The sequence below is a fragment of the Molossus molossus genome, unplaced genomic scaffold (genome assembly GCF_014108415.1).
Source record: "Molossus molossus isolate mMolMol1 unplaced genomic scaffold, mMolMol1.p scaffold_m16_p_17, whole genome shotgun sequence".
NCBI classification, from domain to species: Eukaryota; Metazoa; Chordata; class Mammalia; order Chiroptera; family Molossidae; genus Molossus; species Molossus molossus.
Genome location: NW_023425352.1, coordinates 55,104,056 through 55,123,005, shown reverse-complemented (window position 1 = coordinate 55,123,005; position 18,950 = coordinate 55,104,056). Strand labels below are relative to the sequence as shown.

At 37.4% G+C, this 18,950-nt stretch overlaps 1 protein-coding gene across 7 annotated transcripts in view; it reads right to left on the bottom strand.

The window, feature by feature from the left end:
- ADK (adenosine kinase) overlaps positions 1–18,950 on the bottom strand; it is a 630,959-nt gene that overhangs the window by 559,731 nt on the left and 52,278 nt on the right. For 6 of the 7 annotated variants that reach the window (XM_036265166.1, XM_036265171.1, XM_036265184.1 and 3 more), the window contains exon 2: positions 6,856–6,930. In XM_036265166.1, the coding sequence (XP_036121059.1) occupies positions 6,856–6,930 (75 nt within the window). Of the gene's footprint in view, positions 1–6,855; positions 6,931–18,950 lie in introns of those variants that run through there. The other variant, XM_036265168.1, reaches the window with a different exon arrangement.

Here is an 18,950-nt window from a genome sequence, read left to right as displayed (position 1 = left end):
AGTCTTAGCTGCAGCAATTAGAAAAGAAGGAAAAAGAAATGGGATCCAAATTGGAAAGGAGGAACTAAAACTGTCATTATTCACAGATGATATGACATTGTACCTGGAAAACCCTAAAAACTCCATCAAAAATCTACTAGAGCTAATAAATGAATTTGGCAGGATACAAAATTAATCAACAAATCGACAGCATTCTTATACACCAATTATGAACTCACAGAAAGAGAAACTAAAAAAAAAAAAAAAATCCCATATACCATTGAGCAGAAAAATTAAGATACCTAGGAATAAATTTAACCAAAAAAGTAAAAGAAAACTACAGGACATTGAAAAAAGAAATAGAGGAAGATATAAAAAAGTGGAAGCAACACCCACGTATGGCGGATAAAAATCAGGAGGACACCTTGGCTGGGAAGGTCCTCCCTTAGGATTGAGGGGTCCCCCTCCCACACCAGACGCCCAACTCAGGGTTCCAGTGCCAGAAAGAGAAGTTCCCATAACTTCTGGCTGGAAAAACCAGCGGGAACTGAGGCTCAGGGAAGCTGACGCGGCTGGAGTCCCAGGCAGCTCCTTAAAGGGCCCGTGCATGCACTTATCGGACTTACTCCTCTAAGCTTGGAGGGGAGGCAGCTCGAAGGGCACCAAAGACATACAGGGAAAAACTGAGCTGTGTGGCACTAGAGCAAGGGCTGGAGAGGGGGCTTTCTCAAGGACAAATGAGCTGTCAGAGGCCTTTGATCCTTCAGTGAGCCCTTCCCTGGGGCGGCAGATAGCCGCCATATCTGGGACTCCAGCAACCTGGCTCACACTGGTAGCCCCGCCCTGGTGATTCCCTGGGGCCCCATCCCACCCAACTTTCAGGTCCACCCAAGCTGTTGCCACTTGCTTAACCATAGGATTGGCCTGTCTTGGATCCTGCTTCAGGTTTTCCTAAATTCTTTCAAACAAGCAGCATCTGGTCTCAGATAGCCCCACACCTCTCATTAAGTAATACACAGAAACAAACACAAGGAGGCAGCCAAAATGAGGAGACAAAGAAACAGGGCTCAAATGAAAGAACAGAACAAAACCCCAAGAAAAGAACTAAGTGAAATGGAGATAAGTAACCTAACAGATGCTGAGTTCAAAATACTGCTTATAAGGATGCTCAATGAACTTAGTGAGAACCTCACTGAACTTAGTGAGGGCCTCAAAAACATAAAAAAGGACCAGTCAGAAATGATGGATGCACAGTCAGAAATGAAGGAGGCATTAACTGAAATAAAGAATAATTTACACAGATTCAATAGCAGAGAAGGTAAATTCACGAAGCAAACCATCAATTTGGAATACGAGCAAGCAAAAAATACCCAATCAGAACAGCAAAAAGAAAAAAAAATACAAAAAAATGAGGATAGTGTAAGGAGCCTCTGGGACAACTTCAAGCGTGCCAACATCTGCATTTTGGGGGTGCCAGAAGGAGAAGAGCGAGAACAAGAAACCGAAAACCTGTTTGAAACAATAATGGCAGAAAACTTTCCTAATTTGGTGAAGGAAACAGACATACAAGTCCAGGAAGCACAGAGAGTCCCAAACAAGATGAACCCCAGGAGGCCCACACCAAGACACATCATCATCAAAATGCAAAAGGTTCAAGACAAAGAGAGAATCTTAAAAGCAGCAAGAGAAAGGCAGTTAGTTACCTACAAGAGAGTTCCCATAAAGCTTTCAGCTGATTTCTCAAAAGAAACTTTGCAGGCCAGAAGGAAGTGGCAAGAAATATTCAGAATGATGAAAAGCAAGAAACTACGACCAAGATTACTCTATCCTGCAAAGCTGTCATTTAGAATCGATGGCCATATAAAGAGTTTCCCAGACAAGAAAAAGTTAAAGGAGTTCATCACCACCAAACTGTTATTATATGAAATGATGAAGGGTCTTTTTGAAGAAAAAGATAAACTATATGAACAAACAAAATGGCAGTGAATACGTATCTATCGACAATGAAATCTACAAACAAAATGAAGAGGCAGAACAGAAACATTCTCATAGATACAGAGAACATTTTGTTGGTTGCCATATAGTAGGGCGGTTGGGGGAATGGGTGAAAAAGGTGAAGGGATTAAGAAGTACAAATTCAATGCTAGACTAACAAACCTCAAAGGGAAAGGGGTTGGGGGCGTGGGAAGAAATAAACCAAAGAATTTATATGCATAAGCAATGGACACAGACAATAGTGTGGGAAAAGGCAGGAGTGGGGTGGGAGTGGGGAGGAGGGGGTCAATGGGGGAAAAATAAGGAACATCTGTAATACATTCAACAATAAAAATTTTAAAAATAAATAAATAATAAAAAATGAAATACACACGGAAAAAAAAAAGTGGAAGCATATTCCTTGTTCATGGATTGGAAGAATTAACATCATAAAAATGTCCGTACTACCCAAAGAAATCTATAGATTCAATGCTATCCCCATCAAAATACCAATGACATATTTCATGGAAGTAGAACAAATACTTCAAAAGTTTATATGGAACCAAAAAAGACCCCAAACAGCCACTGCAATCTTGAAAAAGAAGAACAAAGTATGAGGGATCACAATACCAGATTTCAGGTTATACTACAAAGCCACTGTAATCAAAACAGCCTGGTACTGGCACATGAACAGGCATATAGATCAATGGAACAGAACAGAGAACCCAGAAATTGACCCAAGACATTATGCTTATTTAATATTTGACAAAGATGGCAAGAACGTACAATAGAGTAAAGACAGCCTCTTCAATAAATGGTGCTGGGAAAATTGGGCAGATACGTGACAAAAAATGAAGCTAGACAACCAATAAACTCAAAATAGATAAAAGACTTAAATGTGACGTGAATCCATAAAAATCAAGAAAAGAGAGGCAACAAAGTTTCAGACATCACACACAGCAGAATTTTCAATGATATATCGCCTAAGGCAAGAAAAACAAAGGAAAAAATTAATACATGGGACTCCATCAAACTTAAAAGCTTCTGCACAGCAAAAGAAACAAGCATCAAAATTAAAAGGGAACCCACTACATGGGAGAGCATATTTGCCAACAATACATCAGCTAAGGAATTAATTTTTCCTTTATTTTATTTTTTTTTATCCTCACCTGAGGACATTTTTCCTTTTTTTTTTTTTTTTTGTACAGATAGAGTGGGAGGGAGAGAGAGGAAGAGAGAGAGAGAGAGAAACATCGATGTGGTGAAAGGGACACATCGAGTGGCTGCCACCCGCACGACCAACCAGGGCTGGGGACAAACTGCAACCGAGGTACATGCCCTTAGCGGGAACTGAAAGCGGGTCTCTCCAGACCGCAGGCGGACACTCCAACCGCTGAGCCAAACCGGCCAGGGCTTAATTTCTGAAATACATGAAGTACTCATACAACTCAACAAAAGGAAGACAAAGAACCCAAATGAAAAATGGACAGAGAACCTAATTAGACACGTCTCCAAAAAGGACATACAAATGGCCAAGAGACATATGAAAAAATGCTCAACATTACTAATCATCAGAGAGATGCAAATTAAAACAACTATAAGGTATCACCTTACACCTGTCAGAATGGGTGCCATCAACAAATCATCAAACAAGTGTTGTCGAGGGTGTGGAGAAAAGGGGACTCAAGTACACTGCTGATGGGAATGCAGACTGGTGCAACCACTATGGAAAACAATATGGTGTTACCTCAAGAAGTTAAAAATGGAACTGCCATTTGACGTAGTGATCCCCTTCTAGGAATATATCCTAAGAAGCCTGAAACACCAATCAGAAAGAATATATGTACCCCTATGTTCAAAGCAGCACTATTTATAATCACTGAGATCTGGAAACAGCCCAAGTGTCCATCAATAGATGAGAAGATAAAGAAGCTGTGGTACATATACACAATGAAATACTATGGCACTGTAAGAAAGATCTCTTCTCCTTTGAGACAACATGGAGGGACCTGGAGAGTATTATGCTAACCGAAATAAGCCAGTCAGAGAAAGACAAATATCACATGATCTCACTTATTTGTGGAATGAACAAAATAAGCTGATGAACAAAATAGACTCAGAGACACAGTAGTAATGTACAGACTGACAAACCTCAGAAGAGGGGGTCGTGTAGGAGGCAACCAATCGATGTCTGTCTCTCTCTCTCTCTCCCCTCTCTACCTCCATTCCTCCCTCACACTCTATCTAAAAATCAATGGAAAAAATATTCTCAATATTCTTGGGTGAAGATTAAAAAAAAAAAAAAAAAGCTTTTAATTTATGTATGAGTGTTCTTTGGCACTACAACAAATTCACCCATATCTTAGGAGATTAAAATAACAAATAGTTATTATCTCACAATATATGATGGTCAGGAATCCAGGAATGGCTTAACTGAGTTTTTCTGGCTCATGGTCTCTCATGAGGTTGCTGCAATCATCTTAGCGCTCAACAGAGAATGGAGAATCCACTTCTAAGTTCACTTTCATGGTTCCTCACTGACTATAGGCCAGAGGCCTCTTATCTCCAACCACTCGGTCCTCTCCATATGAAGCCTGGATGTCTTCAATTGATATTTTTTGTTTAGAAAGCTTTGAGTTAAAACTGACATATAGTACACTGTATATATCTAAAGTATACAATTTGATAAGTTTTGATACATGTACATATTCATGAAATCATCACATAATTAAAATAAGGAACACACCCCTAAAAGCTCCCTCCTGTCCCTTTATAATCTTCTCCTTCCCACACTCTACCACACCCTGGCCAATGCATGTGAAGCCAACCATCTGTTTTGTCACTATACATTAAAATGAATTTTGTATGGTCTCATAAATGGAATCATACACTATGTATTCTTTTGTCTGGCTTCTTTCTTTTTTTATATTTTATTTTTAAATTACAGTTTACGTTCAACATTATTTTTAGTTTCAGTTATACAGAAAAATGGTTAGACAATCATATCCTTTACATGGTGATGCCCCCAATATTTCAAGTACCCATCTGGCACCATACACAGTTGTTACAATATTATTAACTATATTTCCTATGCTATATTTTATATCTTCATGACTATCTTGTAACTACCAGTTTGTATTTCTTTATCCCTTCCCCTTTTTCACCCAGCCCCTCAAACCCTCTGCACTCTAACAACCATTAGTCTGTTCTCAGTATCTACGAGTCAGTTTCTATTTTGTTTGTTCGTTTATTTTGTTCTTTACAGTCCACATATAAATGAAATCATATGGTAGTTGGTTTTTCTCTGTCTGACTTATTTCACTTAGCCTAATGCTCTCCAGATCCATCCATGCTATCGCAAATGATGAAATTTCATTCTTTTTTATTGTTGAGTAATATTCCATTGTATGTATGTACCACAGCTATTTCATTCACTCATCTGTTGATGCACACTTGGGTTGCTTCCATATCTTGGCTATTGTAAATAATGCTAAAATGAACATAGGGGTGCATATAATTAGTGTTTTCGATTTCCTCAGATATATTCTACCCACAAGTTGAGTTGTTCAATCATAAAGCAGTTCCATTTTTAAGGTTTTATTTTTGTTTTTTTTTATCCTCACTGGAGGACATTTTTTTCCATTTTTTGTTCAGATAGAGTGGGTTGGAGAGAGAGGAAGAGAGAGAGAGAAACAACAATGTGAAAGGGACACACTGAGTGGCTACCACCTGCATGACCAACCATGGCGGGGGACAAACTGCAACCAAGGTACATGCCCTTAGCGGGAACCGAAACCAGGTCTCTGCGTACCACAGGCCGACGCTCTCACCACTGAGCCAAACTGGCCAGGGCCCATTTTTAAGTTTTTGAGGAGCCTTCATACTGTTTTCTATGGTGACTGCACCAATCTACATTGTAACCAACAGTGAATGGGGGTTTCCTTTTCTCCACATTATCACACTTGTTTGTTGAATTATTGATGATAGGTTAAAGATTGGTCAATCTTGTATATCTTTTCAAAGAACCAGCTCTTGGTTTCAATGATGTATTGCACTGTTTCTTTAGACTTTATTTCATTTATTTCTACTCTGATCTTTATTATTTCCTTTCTTTTACTCACTTTGGGCTTTGTTTATAATTTTTCTGGTTCCTTTAAGTTTAAAACTGGATTGTTTATTTGAGATTTTTCTTGTTTCTTGAGGTAGGCTTCTAATGCTATGAATTTTCCTCTTAGGACTACTTTCGTTGTGTCCCATAGGTTTAGTGTTGTAGTGTTCTCATTTTCACTTGTTCAACGTAGGTTTTGATTTCTTCCTTAATCTCATTGTTAATCATTCATTGTTTAGTATCATGTTATTTAGCCTCCATGTCTTTGTGTGTTTTTCAGTTTTCTTTGTGATTGATTTCTAGTTTTATACCATTATGGTCAAAGAAGATGCCTGATATAAGTTTAATCTTCTTAAATTTATTGAGACTTGTTCTGTGTCCTACATGTGGTCTACCCTAGAAAATGTTCCATGTGCACTTGAAAATAATGTGTATTCTGCTGCTTTGGGGTGAATGTTCCACTAAGAGGAATTTCTAAATTGGGGGAATTTTTTAATTTGAAAAATTGGAAATTAAATCATTAGATAAGTCATATACTTCTTCCTTACAAAGAATAAAAAAATAAATTTGAAGTGAAAATAGCAATAGAAATAAACAAATGGACCAGGTTTTCCCAGGGAAAATTGTGATCAATTAGTCAATAAATAATGATAGTGTACTTGCAATTAACAGGTTTAAATTACCTGAGTTTTTCTCCAATTGAAGGTGTTACACATTAAATTCAGTTCTAAAGTTTTCATCAGTTTTTCTTTAGACATGTTTCACATAGTGCAGATGAAGAGTTTAATACTTACTTATCAAGGAAATTCTTATCTACTACAGCAGTGATGTCCAGCAGAGGATTTCCCATTCCAAAGAGAATATTTTCACTAAAAAAAAAAATATATACAAGTACAAGTTAGAAATACTTCTGAAAATAAGCTGATGTATAAAATGCACCCAAACATAAATATCTTTATCTCATCTTGAAAATAAACCTAACATACTAGTTTATTAAACCTTTCATTTGCCTACTACATGTAGGACAACAATTTAGAGGTAGCACAAAGCCATTTAAAAAGCATAAAGAGCCCTGGCCAGTTTGGCTCAGCGGTTAGAGCGTCGGCCTGCGGTACAGAGAGACCTGGGTTCGGTTCCCGCTAAGGGCACGTACTTCGGTTGCAGTTTGTCCCCGGCCCTGGTTGGTCGTGCGGGTGGCAGCCACTCGATGTGTCCCTTCACGTCTATGTTTCTCTCTCTCTCTCCCTTCCTCTCTCTCCCTCCCACTCTATCTGTACAAAAAATGGAAAAATATCCTCGGGTGAGGATAAAAAATAAATAAATAAAAAATAAAAAGCATAAAGACTTTTTTTTTTTATCCTCACCCGAGGACATTTTTCGATATTTTGTTCAGACAGAGTGGGAGGGAGAGAGGGAGAGAGAGAGAAACATCGACGTGAAAGCAACACATCGAGTGGCTGCCACCCGCACGACCCAACCAGGGCCGGGGACAAACTGCAACCAAGGTACATGCCCTTAGCGGGAACCGAACCCGGGTCTCTCCAGACCGCAGGCCGACGCTCTAACCGCTGAGCCAAACCAGCCAGGGCTGACATCGATTTCTTGATGTTATTTTGTATCCTGCTACTTTGCCAAATTCATTTATTAAATCTAGTAGTTTTTTTATGGGGTCTATTTAGGGTTTTCTATGTGCAGTATCATGTAATCTGTAAATAATGACAGTTTCACTTTCTCCTTTCCGATTTGGATCCCTTTTTTGTTTTCTTCATATCTAATTGCTGTGGCTAAGACTTCCAGCACTACGTTAAATAAAATTGATGAAAGTGGGCATCCCTGTCTTGTTCCTGTTCTTAAGGGAAATGCTTTTAGTTTTTGCCAATTAAGTATGATGTTGGCTGTAGGTTTTTCGTACAGGACCTTTATTATGTCAAGATATGGTCCCTCTGTTCCATTATTGCTGAGTGTTTTTATCAGAAACGGGTGCTGGATTTTGTCAAATACTTTTTCAGCATCTATTGATATGATCATATGGTTTTTAATCCTTCATTTTGTTTATGTGGTGTATCACATTCACTGATTTGTTAATATTATACCATCCTCGCATCCCTGGGATCAATCCCACTTGGTCATGAATAATAATTTTTTTGATGTATTGCTGGATCCGATTTGCTAATATTTTGTTAAGGATTTTGCCAAATGTGTTCATCAGGGATACTGGCCTGTAGTTTGCTTTCTTTGAAGTGTCTTTTTCTGGTTTTGGAATTAGAATTATGCTGGCCTCATAAAATGAGTTTGGAAGTCTTCTGTCTTGTTGGACTTTTGGGAATAGTTTGTGGAGAATGGGTGTTAGCCCTTCTTTAAATGTTCAGTAGAACTCCCCTCTGAAGCCATCCAGGCCTGAGTTTTTGTTTTCTGTTGAGTTTCTTGATTTTATCTTCATTTCCCTTAGTTGTTATTAGTCTGTTCAAGTGTTCTATCTCTTCCTGGTTCCATTCTGGGGAACTATGTGTTTCTAGAAACTTGCCCATTTTGCCTAGACTGTCCAATTTGTTGGCGTATAATTGTTCATGGTATGTTTTAATTATCCTTTGTATTTCTCTGGTGTCAGTTGTTACTTCTCTTTCCCTTCTGATTTGTTTATTTGGGTCCTCTCTTTGTTTCTTGGTGAGTCTCTCTAAGGGTCCATCAATCTTGTTTATCTTTTCAAAGAACCAGCTCTGTTTCATTAATCTTTTGAAGTGTTTTTTTAGTGTCGATGTCATTTATTTCTGCTCTGACCTTTACTATTTCTTTCCTTCTACTTCCTCTGGGTTTTTATTTTTGTTTACTTTCTAGTTCCTTAAGTTGTATGGTTAGAAAGTCAATAATTTTTTTTTGTTTGTTTCTTGAGGCAGGCTTTAGTTTTATGAACTTCCCTCTCAGGACTGCTTTTGCTGAATCCTATAGATTTTGTGTTGTTGTTTGTTCATTTTCATTGGTTCGCAGGAAGTTTTTGATTTCTTCCTTGATCTCTTTGGTAACCCATTTATTGTTTAGTAACATGCTATCTAGCCTCCATTTGTTTGAACATTTTTGCTGTAACTGATTTCTAGTTTCATGCCCCTGTGATCTGAGAAGATGCTTGATATGATTTCAACCTTCTTGAATTTGTAGAGACTTACTTTGTGTCCTAACATGTGATCTATCTTCAAGAATGTCCCATGTGCACTTGAGAAGAATGTATATTCTGCAGCTTTGGGGTGAAATGTTCTGTAAATATCAATTAAGTCCAACTGATCTAGTTCGTCATTTAAGGACTCTGTGTCCTTGTTAATTTTTTGTCTAGAATACCTATCCAGTGATGTCAGTGGGTGTTAAAGTCACCCACTATGACTGTATTGCTATTGATTTCTCCCTTGAAGTCTTCCAGAAGTTTTTAAATATATTTTGGTGTCCCCGTATTTAGTGCATATATGTTTACCAGGGTTATATCCTCTTGTTGGATTGATCCCTTTAATATTATGTAATGACCTTCTTGTCTCTTATTATAGCCCTTGTTTTGAAGTCTATCTTATCAGATACGAGGTATTGCTACACCAGCTTTTTTTCATTTCCGTTTACCTTGAAAGTTTTTTTCCATCCCTTCACTTTCATCCTGTGTGAGTCTTTTGTTGTGAGGTGGGTCTCTTTTAGATAGCATATATATGGGTGTTTTCTTACCCAATCAGCTACCGTATGTCTTTTGATTTGAGTATTTAAGCCATTTACATTTAAGGTTATTATTGATAGATACTTATTAGTTGCCATTTTTATTTTATGCCTGTGTTCTCCTCTTTCTCTCTCTCTCCCTCCCCATCTATCCTTCTTTCTTCTCCTCCTCCTCCACCTCCTCCTCCTCCTTCTTCTTACAGAAGTCCCTTTACTATTTCTGCTGGTTTTGAGGTGGTGAATTCCGTTAGCTTTTTTCTTGTCTGCGAGGCTCTTTATTTCACCTTCCATTTTGAATGATAGCCTTTCTGGATAGAGTGGTCTTGGATTCAGACTCTTGCCTTTCATTACTTTGTATACTTCATGCCACTCCCTTCTGGCCTGCAATGTTTCTATTGAGAAATCAGCTGACAGTCTAATGGGAACTCCCTTGTAAATAACTTTCTGTCTCTCTCTTGCTTTAAGGTTCTTTCATTGTCTTTAATGTTAAACATGAATGTTTATAGCAGTATTCATAATAGACAAGAAGTAGAAATAAAAATAACCATAAAATGAATTAATAAAACATGGTTTTTACACACAAAAGGGTATTATTTAGCCATAAGAAGAAAATATCAATACATGCAACACAGATAAGCTGAAAACATATTCAGTGAAAGAAGCCAAACACAAAGCCCAAATATTATGATTCCACTTTTGAAATGTCCAGAATATTGCAAATTCACAGAGACAAAATAGATTAGTGGTTGTCAGGCATAGGCAGGGGAAATGAAGAGTGACTGCTAACAGATGTAAGATTTTGTTGGGGGATGATGAAAATGTTCTGGAATTAGCGATGATGGTTGCACAACCTTGTGAATAAACTAAAAATCAAAGAGCTGTATATTTAAAATGTTAGATGTTTTGTATGTGAATTATATTTCAATTAAATAATAATAATTCAATAAATAAAACAATCTATTTGACCTAATTAGTATTTACAGACCATTACATCCACCAATTGCCATATCCATTTATTTAATGAAAAATGTGGAAAATATCTACACTGAAAACCTAAAATACTGCTGAGCAAAATTAAGGACCACACATGTAATATTCACGAAAACAGACCCTAAGCTAGGCCATAAAACTAACCTCAGTAGACATTTAAGAAATGAAATCATAAATAATATATTCTGTGTGTGTGTGTGTGTGTGTGTGTGTGTATACACATGTATACACATATATATACATATATATGTGTGTGTGTAAAATATATATACACACATATACATATATATACACACAGATATGTTTTACAATGTATAAACAATATATTCTCTAAGTATCATGGAATAAAACTAAAAATCTAAGTACCTAAAAAAAAAATCCCCACATATTTAGAAATTAAACAGTAAACTTCTAAATGATCTGTGAATCAGAGAAATCACAACAGAAATTAGAAAATAATTTGAACTGGACACACATCAAAATTTGTATAATGTAGTTAAAGGAGTACTTACAGGGAAATATTTTACATATGAAATGCATATATTAGAAAACAAGGAAAGTGTAACATCAATGATCTTAACTTCTAACTCAAAAATACTAGGAAAAAACCAGATTAAATCTGAAAGAGTAGAAACAAAGAAATAAAAGAGCAAAGGTAAATAAAATAGAAAATATATTACCAAAATATTAGTTTGACCCCAAAATCTGGATTTTTTTTTAAAGATTAATATAACCCTGGCAAGACTGATCCAAAAACTTTAGAAAAAAAAATAAAGATACTACCCTGTCCAGTTTGGCTCAGCAATTAGAGTATTGGCCTGCGGACCAAAGGGTCACAGGTTTGATTCCCAGTCAAGGGCGCATACCTGGATCGCAAGTTCGATCCCCGGCCCGTCAATGTTTCTCTCCCACCCCTCTCCACTGTGTCTAAAAAATCAATGGAAAAATATCCTTGGGTGAGGATTAACCAAAAACAAAAAGATACCAATATCAGGAATGAAAAGGGGGTCATAAAACAGTTCCTATATAGCCCAGCCAGTGTGGCTCAGTGGATTGAGCATCCAACCATAGACTGAGAGGTCCCGGTTCAGTTCCTGGTTAGGGCACATGCATGGATTTCGGGTTCGATCCCCAGTAGGAGGTGTGCAGGAGGCAGCCAATTAATGTTTTTCTCTCACATCAATTTCTATCTCTCTCTCCAAAAAAAAAATCAATAAAAACATTAAAAAAAAAAAAATCAGTTCCTATAGACAACAACAGGACATTAAGGTGATATTAAAAGCAACTTTATAACAATTCAACAATTTAGAATAAATTTCTTTAAATGCAATTTTCCAAAACTGACATAGGAAAAAATGAAAAATCTGAATCATATATCGGTTAAATAAATTGAATTTGTATTTTAAAACCTTCCAACCCTTCACCCAAAAACATTCCAGGCACAAAGGAATTCACTGCTGAACTCTACAGAAAATGTAAAAAAAAATAACAATCTTACAAAGCTACAATAATTAAAACAGTGTGGTACTGATAAAACATTGTACAAATAGATCAAGAGAGTGAGTCCAGAAAAACACCTACATCTATCTAATCAACTGATTAAAAAAACTTTTTAGAAATCCTTATACCATAGTAAAAACTAGTTTCAGATGGGTCACAGACCAAAATGTAAAAGATAAAACTAAGCTTCTAGAAGAAAACATAAGATAGTTGTTTCACAACTTTTGGACAGGGACTAAGGACAGATTTCTAAAGAATTCAAGATGGCATCAGAGGGGGTAAAGGCTACACTCATCTCTTCCAAGGACCAAACTGGAATTACAACTAAATTATACAACAACTATCCTGAATAACCAACTGAAGACTAGCTGAAGAGAAGTTTTATAACCAAGGATTTACATAAGAAGCCACATCGGGACTGCTCCAGACTGCCCAGGGCCAGTCACAGGCAGTGTCTGACATTGGCCTGCACCACCAGAGTCCCTCCCAAGAGGCCCAGAAGCAATACACCCAGTGGTCAGCTTCAGACAACATCAGAACAGGATTCAATAAGTTTCACAAGCAGTCTATCCAAAGGGAGATCTTGGCAGACAACAGACCCTATTGAGGCAAATTTCGTTTCATGTGGTCATCACCTGCACAGCAACTCACACACTGTGGTCTGGGTTAAGCCTCACAGTCAGCCAGTCAAAGGGTCAATCCTACACATGAACAGGCCAATGGCAATCAAGATTCAATTACAACAGGAAGGCCCACATAACCCACACAAGGAACATTCCTGGATCACCCAGTTCAAATGATCAAGGAAACTGCACCACTGGACCCCACAGGACACCTACTACATAAGGCCACCCCACAATGACTGGGAGTCACAGCAGATCTATCTAATACACAGAGACAAACACAAAGAGGCAGCCAAAATAGGGAAACAAAGAAACATGCCCCAAATGAAAGAATAGAACTCTCTAGAAAAAGAGTGAAATAAACTGGAGACAAGCCAAGAGATATATGAAGAAATGCTCAACATCACTAATCATCAAAGAGATGCAAATTAAAATCACCTCACACCTGTCAGAATGGCCACCATCAACAAATCATCAAACAAGTGTTGGCGAGGGTGTAGAGAAAAGGGGACTCTAGTGCACTGCTGGTGGGAATGCAGACTGGTGCAGCCACTATGGAAAACAATATGGTGTTACCTCAAAAAATTAAAAATTGAACTTCCATTTGACCCAGTGATCCCACTTCTAACAATATACCCTAAGAAGCCTGAAACACCAATCAGAAAGAAGATATGTACCCCCATGTTCATAGCAGCACTATTTACAATAGCTAAGATCTGGAAACAGCCCAAGTGTCCATCAGTACACGAATGGATAAAAAAGCTGTGGTACATATACACAATGGAGTACTATGCAGCTGTAAGAAAGAAAGATCTCTTAACCTTTGAGACGACATGGAGGGACCTGGAAAGTATTATCCTAACTGAAACAGGCCAAGCAGAAAAAGACAAATACCACATGATCTCACTTATATATGGAATATAATGAATATAACAGTCTGAGGAATAGGGTAGACCCAGAAACACAGAAGTAGGGTACAGACTGACAACCCTCAGAAGAGGGGGTGGGGTGGGGGTGGGAAGAGATAAACCACAGAACTTATATGCATGTATGCATAACCAATGGACATGGACAACAAAGCCAGAGATGGGGCGGGGGGGATGGGGAGGAGGGTGTCAATGGGGTAAAAAAGGAGAAACATCTATAACAAAAATAAAATTAAAAAATAAAATAAATTAAAAAAATAAAATGGAGGCAAGCAATTTATCAAATATAGAGTACAAAGCAATGGTTATAAAGATATCCAACAGCATGAAAAAAATAGAGAGAGAAACCATAAAATAGAACCAGTGAAAAATGAAGAATATAATATCTGAATTGAAGAATACACTGAAAGGAATAAATAGTAGGTTGAATAAAGCAGAGGATCAAATCAGTGATTTGAAAGATAAGGCAGAAAAAACACCCAATCAGAGAAGCAAAAAGAAAATGAGATTAACCGAAGAATTTATATGCATAACCCATGGACACATAGACAATAGTGCAGTGAATGCCTGGGTGAGGCAGGAGCAGGATGGAGGGGGTAAATGGGGGGACACAAGGGGAGACATCTGTAATACTTTCAACAATAGAGATACGTTTTTTAAAAAGTATTTAATGAGGACAGTTTAAGGGACCTTTGGGACAACATAAAGAATAACAATATCCACATCATAGGGGTACCAGAAGGAGAAGAGCAAGCACAGTACCAAAAACCTATTTGAAGAAATAATTACCAAAAACTTCCCTAATGCGGTGAAAGAAAAAGACACACAAGTCCAGGGAGCACAAAGAGCCCCAAATGAGATGAACCCAAAGAGGCCCACACCAAGACATATCATAATTAAAATGGCAAAGGTTAAAGACAAAGAGAGAATCTTAAAGCAAGGACCTACAATCAAGACTACTTTACCCAGCAAGGCTATCAAGGAGAAGGAGGGAGGAGGGGAATAGAGGAGGGGAAGGAAGAGGAGAAAGGAGGAGGGGAAGAATGAGGGGGAAAGAGGAGGGAGGAGGAGGAAAGAGAAAAGAGGAGGAAGAAGAAAAAGAATAAGAAGAAGGAGGAAAAAACAACAGAGGAACACAGTTAAAAGAATAAAATGACAATAAATACATATATACAAATAATCACTTTAAACAAAAGAAACTACTGCCCTGGCCAGTTTTGCTCAGTGGTTAGAGCACTGGCCCAAAAACTGAAGGGTCTTGGGTTCGATTCCTGGTCAAGGACACGTACCTGGGTTGCAGTTTGAACCCTGGCCCTGATCAGGGCCCTGCAGGAGGCAACCAATCAATGCGTTTCTCTCACATTAATGTTTGTTAATCAATGGAAAAATATCCTCAGGTGAGGATTAACCAAAAAAATAAAAATACAAATAAACAAAGGAAACTATCAATAAAATGAAAAGACAACCCCACTGATTGGGAGAACATACTTGCCAATGATACATCTGATAAGGTGTTAATATCCAAAATTTATAAAGCACTTATAAAACTCAACACTAAAAAAAAAAGAACAATCCAATTTTAAAAATTGACAAAGGACCTGAATAGACACTTCTCCAAAGAGGACATACAGATGGCTAACAGACATATGAAAAGATTCTCAACATCGCTAATCATCAGAGAAATGCAAATAGAACCACAATGAGATATCACGTCACACCTGTCAGAATGGCTATCATCAATAAGTCAATAAACAAGTATTGGCAAGGATGTGGAGAAAAGGGAACCCTCATGCACTATTGGTAAGAATGCAGACTGGTGCAACCACTGTGGAAAACTGTATGGAAGCTCCTCAAAAAATTAAAAATGGAACTGCCTTATGACCCAGCAATTCCATTCTGGGAATATATCCAAAAAAGACCCTAAACACTAATTTGAAAAAATATACCCACCCTATGTTCACTGCAGCATTGTTTGCAATAGCCTAGATTTTTAAGCAGCCCAAGTAGATGAGTGGACAAAAAAAGTGATAGTATATTTGCACAATGGAATACTACTCAGTTGTAAAAAAAAAAAAAAAAAAGAAGGAAATCTTACCCTTTGCAACAGCATAAATGGACCTGAATAGTATTATGTTAACTGAAATAAGCCAGTCAGAGAAAGAGAAATATATGATTTCACTTAAATGCAGTATCTAATGAACAAAATAAACGAACAAAACAAAATAGAAACAGACCCATAGATAGAGAAAAGACTGACACCTATCAGAGGAGAGGGGGTGTTGCAGGACTAGGTAAAAAAGGTGAAGGGATTAAGGAGAAACAAAAAACAAAAACTACCTCAAAGGCACAGACAACACTGTGGTGATTACCAGAGAGAAAGGGGAGTGGGTAGGGAGGTAGAAAAAAGGGGATAAATGGTGATGAAAGGAAACTTGAACTGGGGTGGTGAACACACAATACAATATAAAGATGATGTATTATAGAATTGTATACCTGAAACCTATATAATTTTATTAACCAATGTTACCAAATAAATCTCATAAAAAAATTTTAAAAATAAAAATTTTAAACAAAAGATTTTCTAAGAACACAAAAGGTAATAGCAATAAAATTAATCAAATCAATGAATTAGTCTTGATTAAAATTTAAAACTTCTGCTCCCAAAAGACATTGTTAAGAAAATGGAAAGGCCATAGAGAGCAGGCCAACACCTCTGGGGGGGTTGGGGGATTGAGGAAAAAAGGGAGAACAACAGGGTGATGATTGTGGAGGGTAGGGGAATGGAGGAGTGGAGGGCATAGACGGGATACATGGTGATGGAAAACAGAAAAGAAAATGTAAAGGCATGACTTGGACAGGGAGAAAACGTGTGTGTGTGTGTGTGTGTGTGTGTGTGTCGGCCTGGGGTGCAGATGGACTTGAGTTCGGTTCCCGTGAAGGGCGTGTACCTCGGTCGCAGTCTGTCCCCGGCCCTGGTTAGTTATGCAGGTGGCAACCACTCGATGTGTCCCTTTCACATCGATGTCTCTCTCTCTCTCTCTCTCTCTCTCCCTCTCCCTCTCCCTCTCCCTCTCCCTCTCCCTCCCTCCCACTCCATCTGAACAAAAAAAATGGAAAAATGTCCTCGGGTGAGGATAAAAAAAATCTGACAATTTTTATCCAGAATATAAAAAGAACTATAAATCAGCAACAAGCAAAAGCAATCAAAATCTAGGTAAAAGATTTGAACACTCAGTTCAAAAGAAAAGATAAGCAAATGGCTTATAATCACATCATTAGCCATCAAGGAACTACATACTAAAACCACAATGAAATATAACTACACATCCACCAGAATGGCAAAAATAAAAAATGCTAAACATTGTCAAGAAGGTGGAATAACTGGAACATTAATAACACCACTGGTGGGCCCAGCCGGTGTGGCTCACTTGTTGAGCGTCGACCTATGCACCAAGAGGCTGCTGGTTCAATTCCTAGTCAGGGCACATGCCCAGGTTGTGGGCCCAATCCCCAGTGGGGGGCATGCAAGAGGTGGCCAAACGATATTCTCTCTCATCAATGTTTCTATCTCTTTCTTCTCTCTAAAATCAATAAAGAAAAAAATAGTAACACCACTGGTGGGAATTCGAATATGTTTAGTTTTCCATTAGGAAAACAGTTTGGTGATTTCTAAAGTTAAATACACATATCTCTCTTAGGACACAGCAATTCCATACCTAGGTATTTACCCAAGTCCACACAAAGGCTTATACAAACATGTTCATAGCAGCTTTATTTATAGTAACCAAAAACTAGAAACAGCCCAAAGTCCATCAACAGGAGAATTATTGCTATTTCCAAACAATGTAATATTACTCAACAATGAATATGAACAAACTACTTACTGATACACACATCAAAGTGGAAGAACTTCATAATTATTATTAAACAATAATCAGATAAAAGTAATCAGACACAGACAGTATTTACTGTATAATTCCATTTATATAAAGTTCTAGAATAGGTAAAACAGATTTCTATTGAAATAAGTCATAAATGGTTGCCTGGGTGAGGCAGGAGAGAATTTTCTGGGGAGATGAACATGTTTTGTGTGTTGACGTGGGTGGTATCTACACAATTTTTTTTTCAAAATTTAGTGAAATTGGGATCTGTGATTTTACTACTATATTTAAATTATATTGTTGGCATTCTTTTAATTAAGTGAAAGACTAGGAAAATATTTGTGTCCTTTAGACTACGTAAGGCCAATATTTCCATTTTTATTCTAAATCCTATGTCTTCTTGCATACTCATCCCTCTGTTCAGCATCATCTATTTTTTCTCTTTCTATTGGATCCTTCTTTTCAGCATGCTGAAATTTCAGCCCCCCTCAACTCCACATATATCTCCAGCTACTATTATCCCTGCTTCCCATTACAGTAAAACACTTCTAAAAAACTGTCTATGCTCTGTTAAATAGCAAGCTCCCCTTAACTAAATAAAATTATTCATTTTAAATTCAATTTTCAGGGGCACATGTGTGACAACAACTCACACTTACATAGCAATTTGCAACTATAAAACATTTTTTTCACAATAACTCTAAGTTAGACATTGCTATTATTTCCATTTAACAGAAACAAGAGGTTCAGAAAGGTTTTATAACCTGCCAAGGGTCAGAAAACAAATAAATGATTCCTAACTTCAAAGTATGTGCTTTCTTATTCAATATATTACATTTAGACACTCAGAACTCTCCATAGAATAAAAATGTCTGGCCCATGAAAAGTATCATACACACACACACAAACACACACACACACGATTATCTTATGGTCCTATTTCAAATAACATTTCAACAACCAAAATCTACTATTACAAAATTACTATAGTGTATAAGTATGTGACCAGATGATTTATTATACAAACAGGACACTTTTGAGAGTAAACGAAGAGCTGTTAATAATTAGGGTAACAGGAATGATCCAGGACTGTCCTGGGTAAACTGGGACATATGGTCATCCTATTTATAAGCTAGCTTTGCTATTTGAAAATAAGAATTCATACTTACGGTTTACTACAGTATTTATTTTACAAATGAACATTTGCTCTGATTCCAAGTAACATGCCAGTCCTCATATTTTTGGGGAGGAGATTAAGGGCTAAAGACCATCAGAAGAGACC